The sequence below is a fragment of the Fukomys damarensis genome, unplaced genomic scaffold, assembly GCF_012274545.1.
Source record: "Fukomys damarensis isolate Sample0158 unplaced genomic scaffold, DMR_v1.0_HiC HiC_scaffold_33, whole genome shotgun sequence".
NCBI classification, from domain to species: domain Eukaryota; kingdom Metazoa; phylum Chordata; class Mammalia; order Rodentia; family Bathyergidae; genus Fukomys; species Fukomys damarensis.
In genome coordinates this window covers 27,080,617-27,102,027 of record NW_022900945.1, presented here as the reverse complement: position 1 = coordinate 27,102,027, position 21,411 = coordinate 27,080,617, and the positions used below count along the sequence as shown (strand labels likewise).

The window sequence follows — 21,411 nt, the reverse complement described above, 5'->3', positions numbered from 1 at the left end:
AGGCCTCTGAGCTGTAGAGATGGCTGGAAGGATAAAGAGGAAATGAGGGGAGATGAGACTGAGAAAATGAACTGTCCTAGGCAGGGTTACAAGATGGGGTGGCATGGGGTGGGTTGGCACTGGCAACCTTCTTGATGTTTTAAAAGTTTAAAGCTGGCCTGAAATCTGAACGTGAGGGTCACTGATGCTAGAACTTACTACCCTCATTAGCCAGAGGCAAAGGACAACACATGCTCGGAAGTCACTGTCCAATAATAATTATTTTTTATATCATCACCTAAGCTACTGTGATATTTTAAATTCTTATGTTTTTATATGTGTCATTTGTTTTTCTCTTAAATTTTGAAGCAATCATAGACTTATGGGAAAGTGGGAAGTACAGAAGGTAACTTTTCTGAGCTACTTTTGAAAGTAGCTTATTCCCAAGATGCCCCCTACACATACACACACACACACACACACACACACACGAGCATCATCACCCACTCCCCAGACCCCATTCAGGTTTCACCAGTGATGCCAATAACAGCTTTCCTAGAAAACAACCTAGCTCAGAATTATGCCTTGTATCTGGTTGTCCTGTCACTTTAGTCTCTTTCAGCCTGGAACAGTCCTCAGTTTTTCCTTAATGTTCATGGCCTTGACCTTGTTATTTGAAAAATGGCCTTAAGTTTGGGAGATTTCCTCATGATTAGATGGAGGTTGAGTATCCTTGTAAGAGAGTCACAAAACTGAAGCTGGGTTCTGCTTTTTGCACACTATTAGCCTGCTTCTAATTTCAAGTTGTCCTATTGTTGAGATGTTCACTTTGTCACTTTAGAAGGTGTCTGCTATCCATGCTTGGTGGTGCATGCCTGTAGTCCCAGCAATGTGGGAGTCTGAGGCAGGCAGATCACAGTGACTTAGTGACATAGTAAGACCCTGCCTCAACTTGACAATATAGTGACTTTCTAAAGTAAGACCCTGTCTTAAAATAAGGAGTGAAAAAGGACTAGGAACATTGCTCAGTGTGAAGGCCATGAGTTTAATCCCTACTAATGGAGTGGGATGTATCAGTCAGCTATTCATTGCTGTGACAAAATACCTGAGAAATCAATTTAAAGGAGGAAAGATTTACTGATTTACTTAGGTTCACATTAGAGGTTTCAATCTATGGTTGGCTGGCATCTTTCTTTTTGGCCCTGTGGTGGCACAGAGCAAGGCAGAACAAAGTTGTTCCTCTCATAACAGCTGAAAGTAGAGAAGCACAGAGAGAGGGAGCCAGAGGAAGAGACCACGGACAAAATACAGCCCAGGGCTCCCAGTGGCCTGATTTCTCCATCAAGGCCCACTTCGTGTTTCCATCACCTCCCAATAACCCCATTAAATTATGACAGCATGAATGGGTTAGGCCACTCTGTGAAGTTAGAACCCTCATGGTCCCATCACTTCCCCAAAGCCCTTCTTCCTCTGGCAGCCAAACCTTCAACAACACAGTGAGCCTTTGGGAGGAAATTCGGGAACCCTATCTTATCCTGGGGAACTAGGTTTAACATATATTTGCTAACAAAGAGCTATTTAGACACGTGGAATCAATCCCATACCTGAAGAGCTGGAGGAGCCTCATCAAGCCTTCATTTTCACAGAACAAGAAGCACAGATCCTAGAGACTCAGTGACTTACTGCCCTCTTCTCTCTTCAAGATGAATCACACTGTGAGCGCGGGACTGGTGGTTGGCATCTTCACTGGGTTTCAGAAGAAAGCCTGCACTGCCACACAAAATCTTCCCGCCCTCATCGCACTGCTCATGCTGTATGGGTACATTGTTCGGGCCGCTAGCTGAGGCCACCAAAGGGAGGCCAAGGAAGGGAGTATTATCTTCTGGTGAGAAATCTGCTCCAGGCAGGTGCTGTGTCTGCTAGCCAGGAATCTGTCTGGCTTCCGTTTCTGACTACCAATAAAGGTATTTCTGAGCCCAGAAAAGATGACAGGAGCTCTCCCTGGCCTGACTTTTCTTCCACTTTAATTATGGCCTTGATTAAAGACTAAAAATTGGTCACTCCCTAGTTCTTCCTGCACTCTGATCCTGACTCATCTGTGGCCAATCTGACTTTCGATGTCTCCATCTGCACTGCCAGGAGTTATGTGCACATAGTAGAAAACTCCAGTTGGAAAGCTTCTCCTGGACAGAGATTAAGTCCAGTAGAGTTGACCAGGAAAATATGCAACTCTGTATCCCAGGCCTACTACTTGCTGCAGAAATAAATACAGACAAGTAATTCACTTGTCTGGGCCTCAGTTTCCCCATCTGTAAAGTGGAAATAATACAACCTGGCCCTTGCCTTGAGAGGTATAGTCTTACTAGAACAATGATGTTCAATCATCTCTCTGGGAAATAGAGAATTTGGAAGCAACATGAACTATTCAGCAAAGTGTGAAAATACCTTCTTGGAACTTTTAGCTCTGTTTTACTAATCCAGCCTAGAGCAGGAAGCATTGCAAGGTAGAGAGCCCCCCACCCCACCCCATGGACTGTATAAAGCTTTATAATCACAAAGCACACACGAAGCTACCGACACATTTGCTCCTGAAAAGACCTGTAAGGTAGTCAGGGTAGGCATTGTTTTATGTTTAAAGACAAGGCACAGAAAAGAAGGGATGGAGTGTCTCTTTTCCCCTTGAGACTCTGGCCAGTTCAAAGGTGTCATGTCATACGTGACGAAAGTGCAGTATATTTAGAGGTTAGGCTGCTGGGATGGAGATTGGAACTGTCCCACAGAACCGTGTCCTCTCACACAGATGGGCAGTCATTCCCATGATGTACCCAGCATCCTTCCTGTGTGACGTCCCCAGCACAGCTTACGTGGCTTTGTCTTCTGCTAATCTGTTCATCGGAATCAACAGCAGCGCCATCACTTTCATCTTGGAATTATTTGAGAATAACCAGGTAAGCGTTATTTTCTTTTTTCTTGGTTTCATGTTTGATTAATGTAGGACAGTAACAGCAAGTATTGGTCAAGCAGAGCCACAGAAGCACTGTACTATAAATGTGAACCCTCAGTGTGCACATGAGTACTAACCACTCCCTCCCTCCCTTTTTTTTCTTTCTCTCTTAATAAAATAATTTTCTAAGCCTAATCCTTAATCTAGATAATACTTCCCATCATCCTAACTTTTTAGGTTTTTTTACTCTTTCAAGAAAGTTTCCTTGTGAACTTGGGTGTTAGATTTTTCTCCTCCCTCTCCCTTCTCCTCTCTCTACTTTCTTCTCTCTCCAATAACACATTCAAGTGATTTCAAAATGGAAAAGAAACAAAAAGTGTGCAGTGAAAAATCTCCTTCCTATCCCTGTTTCTGATTCACCCAGTTTCCCTCTCCAAAGAGACAACCTCAACAGTTTCTAGTGTTTTCTGGAGACTTGTAAGCAAATACATAGATATTCTTTCTCCTGTATTCTTACTCAAATTATAACATACTGTAGCGTACTCATATACTGTTCTGTACCCAAGTTAATCCTGAGGACAGGTTTAGAAATCATGGAGCTGAATGACTCAATTTCATAAGCTATAAAGTCCAGTTGTCTTTTGTGCACACCTTCTAACCACTCCCTGTCCACAGAGATGCCATACTGAGTCCTAAAAAAATGGAAGAGTCTGGAGAGCTGCCTTTACTCCGTAACCCACTCCCCCAGCAGCTGTGTCTGAGTCCTGCCTTGCTGCCCTCAGAACATTTGAGCTCACTCATGTGCCTGTGTCCCCAAGGGCCTTGCTGGTCTCTTCTTTCCTCACTAGTTCTTCATAGTTCATAGGAGGGCAAACCTGTGCAGAAGTCCAAAGACAACCACCTAATCCCCTGGCCTCCTGAGAGGCTGCTAACTAAGAAAGGAAACCCACCTGCCCCATGAATTACAGAAATGTGACACATCAGGTATGGTGGTGCAGGCCTGTAATCCCTGCACTCTGGAAGCCTGAGTCAAGAGAACTGCAAGTTGGAACCCAGCCTGACCCTGTCTCACAATTTTTTTTAAAAAGTTGGCAGTGTAGCTCAATGCAAAGGCCTTGGGTTCAATGTACACCACACACACACACACACACACACACACACACACACTCACACACGCAATAATATGTCACAGTCAGAGTCAGACCCCAGAATGGAGAGGAGGTGTACAAGACACAGTCCCACCAGATGGATAGAACATTCTGGTCAATAAAAACACTACTCATCAGAGCCGTTTCTGTCATAAGCTCACAGTACACCAAATCTCAAGAGAGTGTATTACTTTGGAATAAATAAATGGCAAATTTAAAGCAACTCAGAACATTTTCCCTTCTATGGCCTCACTCAGTCACATACTAAACACTTAGCCATTTATTGAGCACCTCCTTCCTACACCGACTGGTTATGTGAATACATTATCAGATGCACAGATGCCGTAGAAATTCCAGCATCCCATGGGAGTATCCTGGGTTTCAGTAGCTGCTGTCCCTGCTTGGTCAAAAAGTATTTGCTAGATGAACCCCATGTGTTGGGAATGCCAGTATAAACAAGTGTGACCCATGGGTCCTGCTCCTAGGAGCTTGGTGTGGTAACCTGCACATCAAGTTAGCCGTGAACACAAGCCACAGTATGCAGCATTGCATACGATAGTATCCTCTATATCATCAAAAGAGCAGGGCAGGTAAAATACTACAGATAAGAGTGGGCCATAAAGCTGAGCTAAAAGAGTTAGGACAGTCAGTACAGGGAATTCAGCCTGACCTGTCCTAGGCTACGGTGCAAATGATTTAGGAAAATAATTAGGACCCAGCCCCTGCCCTCCAGGGTGTCAGTGACTAGTGGAGAAAGCAGGCAGGTTAAAACAGTAAAGAAGTAATCATGGGAACACAGTAAGTACTAGTAGGAATGGATGTTTTTACCGTGGGACTCTGAGAATGCTTAAGAGAGAAGGGGCTACCTGAGCAAGCTCTCTGAAGAAGGCAGGAATCTGTCAGAGAGCAGAAAGGAAAGAAACCACCCTTTGCTGCTAAGAGAAGTAGGTGCTAGAAACTGCAAACGCAAGGGCCTCGAGGCAAAGGAACCTAGTGCATTCTAGAAAAAGAGGGAATAGGTAGGGAAGGATGAGGAAACCTGAGATGCCCAGGCTAGAGAGGAAGGAGGTTGCAGAGGACGGGTGGGCCCTACACAGTGAACACCCATGGCCTAGCTCTCCATCCTGGTGGACCATCTACTTTTGAGTGGGAGGCTGTGCCCAGAACTCCCTAGACAATGGCAGCTGCCCTGTTCTGAGCTGAGAGGCATAGTCAGGAGATAGCTCAGGACCTGCACTTGGGTGGTTCATGCTAGATTGAGATACATCTGATAAGAAGCCTCTGCCCAGGGGTAACTCACAGCTGGACCAACAGAGATACCTGTGCCACACTCCCAGGAGCTGCTTCAGGTCCTGCCACCAGCTGCCTCCCTGGATCACAGTCTGCAGGAGAGCTGCCAAGCAGACCACAGGAGGCAGCTGCTTGTCCACAGATAGCCTTTGTCTACACAGCTACCCAGGGTTAAGGAAAACAATACACAGAGTCTGTAGTTAACCCCAGTGCCTACAGTGCTGGACTCAGTAAATATTTAGAAAATGCTGCCTGGATCTAGGAAGGTGTTACCTCCTGCCCACCACAAACATTCAGGGGGCCCCAACATTGATTAGTCATAAATTGCTTCCTTGGCCCTGTCCTGTGGCACCACCTGTAAGCTCTTGAGGACTTTCACCTAAAAGCCTCTGTGTTCTGCTTGACAAGTCCTGCCAGTGGCCAGCCTTGCTCCAAGGATGTGTTCAGCTGCACACCTTCCCTGGTCCTACCCTGTGGGGCCATCTGGGTCCAGGAGGGAGCTCAGGAGGGAGCAGGCAGCCTCAGTCCCCACTTCCAACAGTCACTGCTTCTCTGTTTCAGACCCTGGTCAGGTTCAACGCCATGCTGAGGAAGTTGCTCATTATCTTCCCTCACTTCTGCCTGGGCCGGGGCCTCATTGACCTGGGTCTGAGCCAAGCTGTGACAGACGTCTACATCCGGTTTGGTGGGTGGCATTTACGGTCAATGGTAGTGAGCCCTGGACGCACGCAGGCTGGGAGGATTGCAGCAGAAGTTCCTACATCCGACCTGCACCCTGGGCTGGGGCTGGAAAGGCATCTTGAAGCTGCTCTGCATGTCTAAATTGCCCTGCCACCTAGAAGGGACTAGGGTGGCTCCGTTTCCATGCTGAGGAAACACAGTCAAAGGCAGATAAGATGAGACTCGTATTTGCCTTTTACTTAATCTATTGCATAAGGTCCAGTCCAGATGGCCCTGGTGTCATAGTAGCCTGGTCTTTAGGGGTGAGCTGGGACACCTGATGCAGACTCTGTTCCTGTTGACATCGATGGCTTCTCTCCCCAGGTGAAGAGCACTCTTCAAATCCATTCCGGTGGGACATGATTGGGAAGAACCTGGCTGCCATGGCGGCAGAAGGGGTGGTGTACTTCCTTCTGACCCTCTTGGTCCAGCACCATTTCTTCCTCACCCGATGGTACATGCTTGTCACGTTCTGAGGGTACCAATGGGAAGCTTGATGTGTCCAGAACCAGACTTCATCTTGATGTGGTCACTTCTTTCCTCAGAGCTTATGTGATGGTTATTTATATTCTTGAGGCCTGTCTTGTTCCAAATAACACAGGGTAGAGATGGGTTAAAATAGGCATGCTAGAATTTCGGCCAACATTCTACTTTAAAATATTTAAAATGCAATGTTACTAGTCTCAATTCCTAATATTTAATCTTCTCATTTAATTACCACTTACTTCATTTTAAATTAAATGATGTTTTCAAATAACAATGATAAAGGGATATCCAAAGTACTAGGAAATAGGTTTACATATTCATGATAAAAGCAACAAAATGGACCCTTTCAACAATTAGAGATTTACATGGAGCAGGCCCAGAGAGGAGGAGAATAATATGGGGGGCAAGGGTGCCAGGTGAGGCAGGCAGGAGACTGTGCAGGGGTAGGGGCAATAATCAACCTCCTTCCCTGGACCCAAAGTAGAGAGCTGCTAACCCTAACTTCACCAAGACTTCTCAATGGCCAGGGCTCCAGCCCAGCCATTTTCCTCCCAAATCCTCCCTTCTCCATTCTGCCCTAGGGCTCTAGAGAGGGGCCCTTCTGCCAGCCAGATTTTCACTGACCAAGCCCAGGGCCTAGGAGTGCAATTGCCACATCCTCCCTAACAAACTCTCTTGACAGCATTTGTTTCTCATCCTTTCCTCCTCTCAGACTAAGTCATCTGAACACATGCAAATGAAGATTCTGAAAACTAATTTTTTTTGTTTTGTTTTATTTTAGGTTTTGATCCACAGGGATTTGACTTGGTAGAAATGAATGAACTGTCCTATTCACAGGGCTGTAGGAGTCGAATGAGATAGTAGATCAACACAATTTGAATAAAACATGATCTGGGCTTGGGATTGAGCTTAGTGGTGCCTTTGCCTGCCTCAAAAGCACAAGGTGCTAAGTTTGATCCCTAAAACAAACAAACAAACGAAAGCGGTTCTAGGTGTGGGCAACAATTGTAAGCAACAATCATTCTTGGACAGTCTCTTCTGGGTCCCACTGATTTTTTTGGCCACAACTTTTAAAGGCCTTTGTGCACAGCAAGGAGAAAGGAAGCTAAGTAATTACCAAACCCAGCTCCTTAGCAGCAAACTCTGATGCCAGCACAATTGAGTGACTTCTACCTGCCTTAGGACCTAGAGAGTTCCAGAAAAGTGACCCTAGTCTCTGGCTTCCAGCTCATAGCCATGCCTATACTGAGAGGTAACCAGGAACAGGCTCTTGGTAGAGGACAGGCCTGCACAAAGGTGCAGTGGCCTCAGAGACTAAGACGGGTGCACAGGATGGAGGAAGTTCAGGATAACCATGAAATGAGAAGGTAAAGAGGGGCAGGAAACAAGTCTGGAAGAGTAAGCAGAACCAGGTCACAAGATGCCCTGTATTAATGACTTGGGACCCAAACTTGAGGGCAGTATGGAATCCCTGAGATGTTTTTATTAAGGGAGTGACATGATCTTGAGAGCAGGAGACTAGACAGAAAACCATCTTGGAAGGCCAGGCAAGAGACAAAGGTGGCCTGGATAGGGATGGTATCCTCCGGAGATGGAGAGAAATGGGTTGATTGGGTAAATATCAGGAGATCTATTAAACAAGACTTGGTAATGGTCTCAATGTGACCAGTGAGTTAGGAAAGAAATATTGGAGGGCTAGATGGTTGAAAGGGGTTTCCAAGAAGAGGTTACATCTTTAAGGATGGAGAAGATTCCCTTGGTTTGTGGGGCAGGGTTGTAGAGGCTGGGAGGTGGGAATGACCAGCACAGGCTGGGGACCAGGGGGAAATGCCCATGGTTTATAGAAAAGTAAGTGCACTAGATGAGTAGGTGCAAAGAGTAGGTGGAACTCAACTGCAGGACTCTGAGATTGTGGCTGAGGAGTTAGGGTTTTAGTCTATAGCAAATGTAGAACTATGGAAAATTTAGGGGCATGGGCTGACAAACTGATAGCACTGTTTTGAAAAGGATGGATTGGCAGGATGTGCTGAAGGAAGTGAGAAGCCTGGTAGGAAGTAATTAATCTTTGCTGAATACTTTCCAGAGGCAAAGGGTTTCAGTCATAACAGCTCTCAGGTCCTGCATTTTTACTCTATGCCAGACATTGTTCATTTTCATGTGACCCTGTGGGATAGATATTCTTCTCCCTTCCCCATCAAATGGTTGAAGGAGGCTGGCCTCAGAAAAGTCCAGTGATGTGCCCAAGGTCATGCACGGTGAGATGAGACTGGGACTCATAAACACGTGGCCTCTCAGCCTTTTGCCTGGTGGCTCTCAGCCCATTAGGATTAAAGCCTTAGCAGATAGAATCTCAGGGGAGCAGAAGTGAGGGAATGGGGAAAAAGAAGTCAGATGAAAACTACAGTGCCAAGTATGTGTGTGCCCAGCTCAGTTCTGCCCATTTTCCTTCCTGTAGGGTTGCTGAGCCTGCTAAGGAGCCCATTGCTGCTGAAGATGATGATGTGGCTGAAGAAAGACAAAGAATTCTAGTGGGGGAAATAAAACCGATATCCTATGGCTAAATGAACTAACCAAGGTAAGGGAAAGGCATAGGTGTGCTGGTTTGGAGGTGCTATTTGGACCTGCATGGCACAATGTTGCCGTATTCCTTCTGTAGAATGAGTGGTTTGCCCTGTGCCAGGACTCTATCTTCCAAATGTCACCATGTGGAGTCACCATTTCTGTGTTGTAACTTGTCTAGTTCCCGTGCCTTGTCACCACTATTCATCTTCAGCATCACCACACTTTCTCCTTTCTAGATCTGCGCAGCATGAGCCATCCACAGACTTTACAGGGCTCACAGCCCCTCTCTTAATACCACATCGATGTGCAACCTCCTAGCACTGCTGGTTCTTCCAAATCACCCTTTGCTCCCTTCTTCCTTTTTATTTCCCTGCTGTAACCCTGCCTCAGCCCTCACCCCATTTTATCTGGATCTTGCAGGTTTATTCAGGCTCTACCAGCCCAGCAGTGGACAGGCTCTGTGTCGGGGTCCACCCTGGAGAGGTAGGAACCCTGCAGACTAGCATGAAAGGGCTTCAGAAAATCAGCTTTTATGCATAACTCTTCTCCCCTCTGAAGCAAAGCTATACAATAGGAATCTAATGCAAGCCACATACAGTATTTTATATTTTAACCAATATATCTGAAATATTACCATTTCATTTTGTAATTAAATAAATGAAATATTTTGCATTCTTTGTTGTTGCTACTGTTCTCAGTCTTCTAGACCACCTAATGCCCTCGTCCATGGGACTAGATGTGTTTTGTGTCAGCAGTAGTAGCCCTTGTGATGGCAGTCCACGCCTGAAATGCCTCCCCAGGTCTCACACTGGCCCCGTGGGCCTGACATTCCAGACTTTCTTGGTCTCCAGAGCATGGCTAGTTCTGCGTTTTCTTCTAGTGCTTTGGCCTACTTGGAGTGAATGGAGCCGGCAAAACAACCACATTCAAAATGCTCACTGGGGACACTACAGTGACTTCAGGTGATGCCACTGTAGCAGGCAAGAGGTGAGTGCCCTGCCCTTCCTGTCTCAGGTTCTAGTCCTTGTCCCTAATCCAGCACAGGGAAAGTGATCTTCAGCCTCTATATCAGGGTGACTTAAAGACCTAAATGATTTGTGTAGAGGAGGGAGCTTCCAGACAGCATGGTCCAAAAAGTTCAAGACATAGACCCACTGGAAAAATGAATTTAACTGATTGCTACAAGATTACTCTGTTAACAGGGGATCTTGGAAAGTTCCTGGATGTTCTAAGCCAATGGTTCTTCATTTCTTTGTGTCCTCTGAACATCTAATGAACCCTTGTGTTCTGCTATATTGGAACACACCATTGCCTCCCCACACACAGTTCTACAAAAAGTTTCAGGGAATTTACTAAGCCCTAAAACACACTTGTGATTGTGCTGGAGCTCGTGCGTGCCAGGTTAAGAACTCCTTTCTCTGGGTTGAGTTTCTAGATGGGGGTTTATTTAAGGGCATTTATGGGCCTTAATCTGCATTGGTTATTTGTGTGCTGATGCTTAGCTTTGTCAGATCAAGCCGCATAAAGGGAAAATGGCCTGTTCCCTTGGCTTCTGGAGAGTGACTGCTGTCCCCTGTGATAAAGTAAGTTTAAACAAACTGGTCTGTGAGACAAGAGAGAGCGGATGAGGTCTTGCATGTTCGCCTCGTTGCTGCATATTCCTTGTAAGCAAAGTTTACACACAGTAAGTCTGCCCAGAAGGACGCTGTTCTGGTTCTCAAGTGGAGACGAGTACTGCTTATATGTGCTGGACTAAGGCCTCCTTCCCTCACCCACAAACCATCCTCAACCCTAACCCAGATATCCTGGGCATAGCTTGGTGCTTCGTAGGCAAGGGAATGCTGAGCACACCTCAGAGGCTCAGATAGGACGAATTTGGCTTCTCCATGGCCTTCCTTGATGGGTCTGTAACAGAGGCACTGATGGGGTGGAGCCAGGTCACAGCTGGGTCTAACTCATCTGCTGATCTAGTTTAACCTTCAGCCAAGCAGGTAACGTCACGCTGGTGAATAAAGGAGTTATGGAGATGAGGGTGTGTTGGTTACTTTTCTCTCATTGCTGAGACAAAATATCCAATATCTAAAGTTAAAAGGGGAAAGATATATTTGGCTTACAGTTCACAGAGGTTTCAGTCCATAATGCCTGGCTCCAAGGCAGGGATGGCAAACAGGCATTGTAGAGGAGAAGCAACTTGGCACATACAAGGTAGCAAAAGTAGCAAGAGGCCTTAACAGTGTCTTTTACTCCTATTCTGTTATTCACACTACCGAGATTAGGGTGATACCAAAACAATCACTCATACATACATGGTTCAGTAATCACACACCCTAAATCCTAGCATCACACTTTCCAGATTTAGCCACCTTTGAAAAAGGCTACATGAAGCTCTTGGGAGGACATCTAGACACAAGCCAAACAGAGGGTCAGAAAAAGTATATAATGATTTACCAGGTGACGTCAAGTTTTGGTGGAAGTGAGATACAGTCTGATTTCCAGAAGGTAAAACTGAGCCATAAGCTAGAAAGAAATCATAGGTTAAAAACTGAGGTTCTCTGTTGGGATAGCTCTGTGTGTTTGTCAAAGAACTGACTTTCCTGGGTGATTTTAATTACCCCAGCCAGACTCTTGATGACTTTTGTCAGAGAGGAACAGCAATAACTTTCCTCTGTTGCATCCTATTTTATCTGTCCTTTATTTATAGAGTCTAATGTATAAGAATGAAGGAACAGGGCTGGGGATTTAGCTCAGTGGTTCCACTGACTGTCTCGCAAGCTCAAGGACCTGAGTTCAAACCCTGGTACCAAAAAAAAAAAAAAAAAAAAAAAAAAAAAAAGAATGAAGGAACAAAGGCCAGGGATTTAGCTCAGTGGTTCTGCCACCTTCCTTGAAAGCGTATGGTCCTGAGTTAAATCCCCAGTACCAAAAATAAAAGAATAAAGGGAAAAGATGAGACCCAATAATCTATGTAGTTTATTTTTTTATCAAGACAGTGTATTTTTCATGAAGTCACTGTATCACTAGTGGGGAGATACTTAGTCAAAGGAAGTTGCTAGAACCCAATTCATTTTATCTCTGCTCCCTGCTGTGGTAGGTATCATATTGTTCCTCTTTTGTTGACTGAATCTCTGCCAATAAATACAATGGAAAAGTGTACTTCCATTAGAAGGCATCTATATTTTCTAGCTTCCCAAGTGTCTGAAAGGGATTTAAAACCACTGATCACTTTCTTAAACTTGATCTTCTCTTTGTTTTTAAACTCACAAGTGAAGCAATCCAATCGAAACCAAAGCTGACTTGCGAAGAACGGGTATTCGATTAATCTTAGACATGGAAAACGAAAGGCTCTGACTGGATTCAAAGCTCAGAATCCTGATGTTCATGTTTCTAAGCAGTTTCCAAATGTGATATATCTTTCTAAAGCAAAGTGGAAAAGAGAAGAGGCAGCTTCTTCATCCCGCTGGAAGAAATCTTTCCAGTCCCAACTCTCTAGTCACTCCCTTTATGAAGGAAACTCACCAAATGCTCTTCTTCTTAGAGTATCTTAACCAATATTTCTAAAGTTCATCAAAGAATGGGCTACTGTCCTCAGTTTGACGCAATTGACGACCTGCTCACAGGCCGAGAACATCTTTACCTCTACGCTCGGCTTCGAGGGGTCCCAGCGGAAGAAATCGCAAAGGTAAAGCAGGGATTTGTTGTGGCTACTTAAGAGTTTGGTAGATCAGAAGCCTGCTTTGTGGAGTGTGGTCACTTAGATGTGGAAAACTAGAGCACACTCTCCGCTCACTGATTCTAACAGATGCTCAGTAATGTAGGCTGTGTGCCAAGTATCCTCCGAGAAGCCAGGGAGAGAGCAGTTAAGTCTCAAGACTTAACCTGTGTTCCTGTCCAAGTCTTGAATCCTTCAGCTCCTCAAAGAGACCCTCAGACTCTTCTCTTCTACTTTTAACCATAGTCCCAGGAACTGGATAAGAAATGCTGGCTCACTCTTTGTAAGGCTGAAGGCCGATTCCCAGGGTGCTGCACTCGATGGGTGCTTTGCTGATGAGGCCACACTGTAACCAAAAGTACAGGGTGGAGAGGAGACTGGTCCTGAAATGTGTGTCAAAGGACACGAACCAGTGGGTGTCTCTGCTTTAGCCTAGCTGGGTCTGTCATCCTGAAGGGGTGAGACATGGGAACACACAGCGTTGAATTGTGGAAGTGTGTGATGTTGGCTTCTTCATCTTTGCCCAGTGGGATTTCTTTTCCTTCCCTAGGTTGCAGACTGGGATATTCAGAGCCTGGGACTGTCTCTCTATGCCGACCACCTGGCTGTCACCTACAGTGGAGGCAATAAGTGGAAACTCTCCACAGCCATAGCTCTCATTGGCTGCCCACCGCTGGTGCTGCTGGTGAGGGCTCCTCAACCTGCAGGGACAACCAGCCCTAAGAACTGTTGCACTTCTGCCTTTTTGGGTTTGGGGAAATATGTTCTGGGTCTGCAGCTTTAGAAAATGCACCAGTTTGCTTTGGTCTGGTTTGCTCCCCATGTGCCCCCTTTTGAGCAAATCAGCCCAGTATTTGGTGCACCACAAGTCACGGTGTGGTCTGTGAGTCCCTGGGAAGTCTCTCACCGGTCCACAAGCTCACCAAGGGGAAGTTCACCCTCCTTTGGGGAACACTGGTACTACTACCACCTGAGGAGTATTGTGTGGGATCCAAAGTGGACAGAAGCATTGGCCTGGGCCAAAGCCTCCTGTGACCTGAGCTGGACCAGGCCCTATAACCCAGGCCATGAAGTTGGAGGCTTATGTGAATACATGTCAAACAAAGCTACTTGGGTTTTCTCCCTGCCTCCTAACCAATACGTATACTTGAGGGATTTTTGTTTATTTCTTTCCCTTTTTAAGGATAATTTTATCATTGCCTTAATCAGCTTTAATCCACTCACGGGCTGAAATGAATCTGAAGGTGTACAGTTTCTTTACTCTGATTTACCCCCTCCATCCGTGCACCCCCTATCTTGTCCAGCTGGGGAGTGGCTGTGTATTGTACCCGTCTGTCAGATTATTCTTCTTAGAGACCAGAGCTGCTCAGAAGTGGTCAGCCCAGGGAGGATGCAGCGAATAAAAGGGCTCTTTCCAAGTCTACTCCCTGTTCTTTCCTACCCCACAGGATGAGCCCACCACAGGGATGGACCCAAAGGCACGCCACATGCTGTGGAAGACCATCATGAGCCTCATCAGAGAAGGGAGAGCAGTGGTCCTCACTTCCCACAGGCAAGAGATTCCCAGCGTGGGGACAGCAGATGGAGTCCCTGACACACTGCCTCACCTCCTCTCTCCCACCCCATAGCATGGACGAATGTGAGGCACTGTGTACCCGTCTGGCCATCATGGTGGAGGCACCTTTCAGTGCCTGGGCACCATTCAGCACCTCAAGTACAAGTAAGCAGAGGGAGGGGACACACCCTTTGCTGCCTCCTGTGGGGCTCAGCTAGGCCCTTGCTCCCTGCAGATATGTGGAAAGGTCCTGCTTCCCTCCCATCCCACAGGCAAAGGCTAGTGGTAACTGGGCCTCGTTCTCCAGAAGCAGACAGAGAACATCATTGTGCTATAAGCTCCTTTTATTGAACTGACTGCTTAAGTTTGAAAGCTGGCAGAAATCCCTTGATTGGGGACATTTCCATCCCAGCATGGGAATGAGGGAGGGCCACTGCTACCTGCTTGGTACTGACCCATTTATTCTGACAGATTCACAACCCCTGGCCTGTTTCATGAGAGTCCACAACAAATGTAGGAATAATTAGGAAACCAAAGAATTTGAGAATCAGTTTTCCTTCCTAGAACGTGGTATGCTTTTGAATTTGAAAATTGGCCATGTGTTATGTGACAAACCAACAATGTCAATAATCTTGAGCAGTATTGTCCTGTACCCATAAATTATAAGCTGTTGTAAATCCTTACTATTTACAGTTTGTATACCAAAGCAATCAGTTAAAATAAGATTATAATATTGCCATGCTGCCTTGCATTCTGACGTGCCTAGTAACCTGAGAAAAAGTGAACTTATGGTTGTTATTCATTTATTTAACACATTTATCAAAGATCCAAAATATAAATTAAACTATATTTTGAAAGACATAGCACAGAATTTACCTTATCTATGCTGAGGTGCTTAATATTTTTATTTTATTTGTTTATTTATTTGGTACTGGGGATCGAATTCAGGACCTTGTGTTTGTGAGGCAGTCGGTGGAACCACTGAGCTAAATCCCTGGCCCTGAGGTGCTTCATCTTGATGGTCTATAGCAGTATATTGCACAGAAAACATCATTCTTTGCCTGCAGCAGGGAAGACAAATGACTGAGGAAAAGGACGAATAGATTCGCTGTATTTGACAGTTGGGTATCTGACCCCGATTTCTTGAGCAACTAGAGCTTGGAGATTACACAAACTGGGAACATCAGCCTGTGATAGCACCACACTGTGTCAACAACTCCCTGTGCCCTCCTGCAGGAGGGTGTTCCCTACTCCTTTCCTCTCATTCCTCAATTACCCCTGTGATAGAAAAGGTGAGGAAGTATGTCCCAGTGTGGAAGGACGCTCGATTTCCTGGGGCTGAAAGTGAAAGGGGTCTTACTGCAGAGAAGAGCCCTAGATCATGAAGGAAACTTTTTGTAACCCACGACTGTGTCCATGCTAGGCAAGTGCAAAGGAACTACATTCTAGCCCCACGGAGGGAGCGCAATACACACTGACATAGGCATGTGTAATTACCAGCTGGCCTCACACACCCTGTGTGGGCCCATCCTTCATCCACCTGAGGATTACCAGCGACCTGGAGAAGGGAGGAGGGGAGCACTAAAGCCCTGGCCCTGGTAGCTCTATTTGTTTACAGAAGCTTCTGCAGTGCAGTGCTGCTTTCCCAAGCCTTTGCTGCCCCCCGCCAGGCCCATGAAGGCCAGTCAGCCCTCAGCATGCTCAGGCTGCGCTGGCCACATGTCTTTATGGTTGGGGCTGGAATCTCCATGAGGGGCTATAACCACCCTTAACTTCAGCAAATATGTCTGTCCCACTTTACCACACAGACATTTAGACTTCTAAAAACGTATCAAACAATTTCTCCCATTTTTGTCTCCTTGTTTTAAGCATGCACACATTGTCAGTGGGATGAATCTTTAATCCCCAGTATGCCTGATCAGTGTAGCCCTTATCTGGGGTTACCTTAGACCCCCCGCATGAAGATCGTACCACACTGTGCACCCCTAGGTTTGGAGATGGCTACATTGTCACAATGAAAATCAAGTCCCCAAAGGACAACCTCCTCCAGGACCTGAACCTGGTGGAACAGTTCTTCCAGGGGAATTTTCCGGGCAGCGTACAGCGGGAGAGGCACTACAACATGGTCCAGTTCCAGGTCTCCTCCTCCTCCTCCCTGGCCAGGATCTTCCAGCTGCTCGTCTCCCACAAGGAAAGCCTGTTCATAGAGGAGTGCTCGGTCACACAGACCACGCTGGACCAGGCAAGGCCATCCCGGCCCCAGTGCAAGCAGTAGGGACAGCAGCTACACCACAAGGCCCAGTGGGGCGCAACTGACACCAGAAGCGGGGGTGACATTCTTGATTTTTTGAGTTTTCCAACTTGTCCCTCTGTCCATTGGGATACATCAGAAATTGTATTCTACTGATATCGTAGTAATCAGCACACTTTGTTTTTTATATCATTGCCCACTTATACGCTATCTCATTTTTGTTAGTTTGTGGTGGTGGCGGCTTTTTGTTTTTCTTTTCTTTGTGGGGGGGTACCGGGAATCTACCGTAGGCCCTTGCACTTGTGAGGCAAGTGGTGGAACCATTGAGCCAAACCCCTGGCCAATGGCTTTTTTCTTTTCAAATCAACTTTATTAATGCATAATTTATGTATCAGAATTGTACCCATTTTTATTGTTCAGCTAGATGAGTTTTGCTAAATAGGTGCCCCATGTGGTTTTTTTTAATGCAAATATATAAAAATTTACCATTTTAACCACTTTTAAGTGTATTAGTTCAGGGGTGTTAACTATATTCACACTGGACAGTTATTTTCTATTTTCTTCTCCTTACCCACCTCAGGCCCTGGAAACTACCACTGTACCCTCTGTCTCTTAAAACTAATTATTCTGGGTACCTCCTAGAAATGGAACCATATATTTTTCTTTTGTGACTGCTTATTTCACTTTGCATAATGTCCTCAAGGCTCCGTCTGTGGCATAGCATGTATGAGAATTTCCTTCCTTTATGAGGGTGAATAATATCCCTTGCATGTGTGTGCCATATTTTGCTTATCCGTCCATTCACTCGTCAATGGAAATTTGGGTTGTTTCTAAGGGATATTTTTTTAATGTATTCTTTTTAAAAATAAACATCCTTAAAGACAGTTCAATGAAGCAGTAGAAACAGGTAAATCTCCCTCTGCTCCTTAGGAGCTGGGTCCTCTGCGCCTTTTTTACGGTACATTCATTTTGGGGGACAATATATAAATATGTGTGTGCCATTTTTTGATCATTTTCAATTCCTTTATCTCCTCTTCCTACTCTCTCCCATCCCCAGCCCCTCTCCCCTTCCCAAAAGGTCTGCCTCCCTTTTTCTTACAATCTCTCCTTTATTTTACTCTTTAATTAATTTGTATTTTTGGTTTCTCATAGAAGAGAAGCGTGATAGTTAACTTTCTGTGTCTGGCTCATTTCATCATTGCTCACCTGCCCTTTCTGGTCAGCCTGAGGCTCGAGAAGGACACACTGGACTCCTCAGGCAGGAGCGGGGGCCACGGTGCACATTGAATGGAGAGCAGAAAAGTGATTTTTTTTTCCTCCCAGTTTTTTTTTTCAGTGAATTGCTGAGAATCCCCCTTGCCTTGTTCACCCCAACATCTCGCACTCAAAGGCCTTTGAATCCTCCAGCAGGAACTCCCTTAACTTAGATGGGGCTGTCCAGGCACTGGGTTTGGGCTTCTGTGGGAGTGTTTCCCCCTGGAAAGGATACAACCTACCCCAGCAGGACTGTAACATTAGCTGAAAACAACCAGAGCAAAGTGGGTAGGTGGGTGTAGGGTGCTGTTTTGGGGGAGGCATCTATTTACTCTTGCTCTTTTGCCTCCAGGTATTCGTGAACTTTGTTAGACAGCACAATGAAACTCATGACCTCCCTTTGCACCCTCGAGCTGCTGGAGCCAGACAGCAACCCAAGGTACTACTGGTACCCTCTCTCAGTACACTGCTGGAGGCAGATCTTGGCTCTGGGGCCTAGCTGGTCCATTGGGCCTCCGCTGCCCCAAGGCTCAAACTCATGCCACATCCCCAACACATCCCCACAACTCCCTGCCAGTTCTGTGCTAAAGGACTTATGAGCCAGTAGCTGTATGGATCCTGTCGTAACCTGGAAACCATTCAGATGTTATGGGAGGGCATTTCTGAAAAGACCTTTCCCACATATTTTGCTTATAGAAAAAAAATCCTGGTATTTTAGAAACAAGAAGTAGGAAAGGTAGGGAAGATACTTCAGATACTTGACACCTGTGTTTAGTCATAACTTTGCATTTCAAAGGAATTAACTGACTCATTCTTTCAACAGGGGCACATTTGATTAGAGCAAGATTTAGTGTCTTTTTAGGAAGAGGGCTCTGTGTTGCCTTTGAAAATACCAAGATGCTGGAGAAAGGATCAATAGAAGGTCTGATTCTCAGCTGTTCTCTCCTGCCTTTCCTAGAGAGTAAAGCAAAGCAAAGCAAAGCAGTTTTCCAAATAGCAAAGATATGCAAATTATGCAAAACCCTATTTCCCATAGAATTGTCATTCCTCCCAACCAATATTTTGATTGGTTGCAAGAAGAAATCAAATGCAGTTGATGAATGGAGCAGTCTTCTGCAAGGTAGTGCTTGTGATGAATGTTTCCACTTCCTCCTAACCAATATAGACTTTGTGGCCATTGGGCAATGGTGGCTTTACCTCTGTCTCCTAGAGGGCTCAGGATGCCAGATAAACACAGCTGTCTAAAGAAGGTTAGTTTTGCTGATTTTCCAGCAACTGTTTCTCATTTTATAGATCTAGTAGTTGCTATTAACAGCAGCCAAAAATTACTCCTTGAAAGGCTCTTGTAGTTGTGAATCCTTTTTATAACACAGAATACAGTTAGGTAGAGAGATGGTTTAGCAGAATTACCTATCCTCCCACTCCCCCAATGCCTGATGTATTTGTTCTTAGGAGGATAATACCTCTGGGGTCACCTCTGGATCAGGTCAGGGTGCCGATAGTCTGTGATCTATAGCAGTTAATTCCAAAACTTTTCCTCCTATTACATGTATTTTTTTTCTACTGCATTTGTTATATTTTTGCTAACAAATGTTAGGAAACCTACTGGAATGCATTTGTTACATTGGTATATATTTATACTAAATTTTAAGATCAGAACCTGACTTTATGACCTGCTATCCTTTACAAAGATTTGAAGACACCCTTTGTACAGCAAAGTCTGTTATGAAGCAGCGACTACATTTATTTTTATATTATAGCCCTTTAAAATAATTTGCCTTAAAATATCCTATGGACAAGAAAAGAGTAATTTGTCTCAAGAAATTCTAGAGAATTCCTTGAGAGAATAACTGCTTCTGAACAAACATGAGCACTGCTTCAGATGTTCAGCAGGCTGGTGGCCTTGCAGTCCCAGGGAATGATAGAGGACTATACAACATCTCATCCTCTAGAGATCTGCTTAAGATCTTCAAAAGACTCAGTCTTGTAAAACACCTTTTGGGATAAGGTTTAATGCCATCTCGTGATTTATTTTATGAAAACAGGTGAGGGTCAAGGTTTTGATAGACGAGTAGGGGACAGAAACTTCCTAAATGGTTAATAATTGTGTGATCATGATGTGCTTTCCAAAATGAAGACCTCAGATGCTTTTCTGATTCTTATACTTATATACTGCTTCAGAGTTGCCCCATATCACTTTTATCCTTATCATTTAACTTCATAAGCTTTTAGAAGTACCTGCAGCCTTGATTGGGATTCTTGCCCCACCTCAAAATATGTTTGACCCCTAATTGTTATATAGTCATCGTTTTAAGAGGATATGATTTTTAAACCAGATGTCTGGGGAGACAACGTTTTGTTAAACTGGGAAGGCCTACCTGCTTCCCACACTCCCTTCTGGTAGTACTCCCACCCTCATAACTGGGATTAGTCCAAGAATTCACCTGGAAACCAGTGAATATAACTAGAAGCAGCATCTTTCCAGTTAGGAAAGTCACCTTGGTGTCTACTTCTCAAGGAGTATGTACTCAGTGCCTGAGTTTGGTCTGGAGCCTACTTTCCTGAATGTTAGCTCAAATGTCTTCCCATCCTCCAGCCTAGTCAAATGTCCATGCTTCCTAGGAACCGCCTTTGTAGGAACTGGGCTAAGATAATTTAGAATTCAAAGTTGACCTAAATTATGATTTCTTGGCTTTTAAGTCAACAAGGGGCTAAAAAACAAACTGAGCAATTCTATAACAGATCTTGGAAGCAACCCTGGGGATGTTACATTGCTCTGAGACGTAAGCATGCGTACACACAGGGCGTGAGTCTCCATAATGAGCATCTGCATCATAGAGTCCGAGGTCCTGGGAGATCATGGTCTGACCATTTCATGGGTAAGGAAACAAACCTGGCCCATAACCTTGTGTCAGAATCAATGTTCTCAGCTGAACTTCCTCCAGAGGTTGCTGTTTAACTGTTAAAATCTAAAAGCAGTACGTCTATCTCTGTAGAAAACCAAGACAATGAGTCCCTCTGATCTCCCTCTGCAGGTCTGACCTCCTTCCACACTACTTTCCTACATCTGGAAAGGAACTGTGGGCAGCTGGAGTACAGAAGCCTCTGTCCATAGGGTCATCTGAACCACTGGCCATAAGTGATCCTGCTGCAACAGGAAACAAACACATGTGGTCATGCAGTGAGCTCAAGAGAAGGCTCCCTTAGAAGGAAACCCAGGCTGACTGCCTCACTTGGACTACGGAATAGTGACAATGATCCAAACAAATGCAACAACCTTTGCAGCCACACCAGAGAAGAACTCCCAGTCCAACCTACTAGCTGATTTACCTCAGTATCATTGTCATTTCAAGAGGCTTGTGTTGGGGGAAGGAAAGTGGGGATTATTTTCAAGAAGAAATAAATGCAAACACTCACCACAATCTACCTTATTCCTTGATCTCCCTGGTATAGTTTAGGCATTCTCTGCAGCTACGTGCAGTGCCTCGTCATCACCGTAAGCCTCCATGAGAA

The 21,411-nt window shown here is 45.2% G+C and overlaps 1 protein-coding gene across 1 annotated transcript in view; it reads left to right on the top strand.

Annotated features, from left to right (window-relative positions):
- Nucleotides 1-21,000, top strand: part of Abca4 (ATP binding cassette subfamily A member 4) — a 235,303-nt gene extending 214,303 nt beyond the window's left edge. The window contains 16 exon segments of the mRNA XM_033758165.1: nucleotides 1,683-1,798; nucleotides 2,780-2,927; nucleotides 5,923-6,046; nucleotides 6,406-6,535; nucleotides 9,023-9,093; nucleotides 9,096-9,142; nucleotides 9,550-9,612; nucleotides 10,010-10,116; nucleotides 12,667-12,808; nucleotides 13,389-13,523; nucleotides 14,287-14,390; nucleotides 14,467-14,510; nucleotides 14,513-14,558; nucleotides 16,383-16,635; nucleotides 18,251-18,337; nucleotides 20,934-21,000. Coding sequence (XP_033614056.1) covers nucleotides 1,683-1,798; nucleotides 2,780-2,927; nucleotides 5,923-6,046; nucleotides 6,406-6,535; nucleotides 9,023-9,093; nucleotides 9,096-9,142; nucleotides 9,550-9,612; nucleotides 10,010-10,116; nucleotides 12,667-12,808; nucleotides 13,389-13,523; nucleotides 14,287-14,390; nucleotides 14,467-14,510; nucleotides 14,513-14,558; nucleotides 16,383-16,635; nucleotides 18,251-18,337; nucleotides 20,934-20,939 — 1,623 coding nt within the window. The 3' untranslated portion in view covers nucleotides 20,940-21,000.
- Nucleotides 21,001-21,411: the final 411 nt, after the last annotated feature.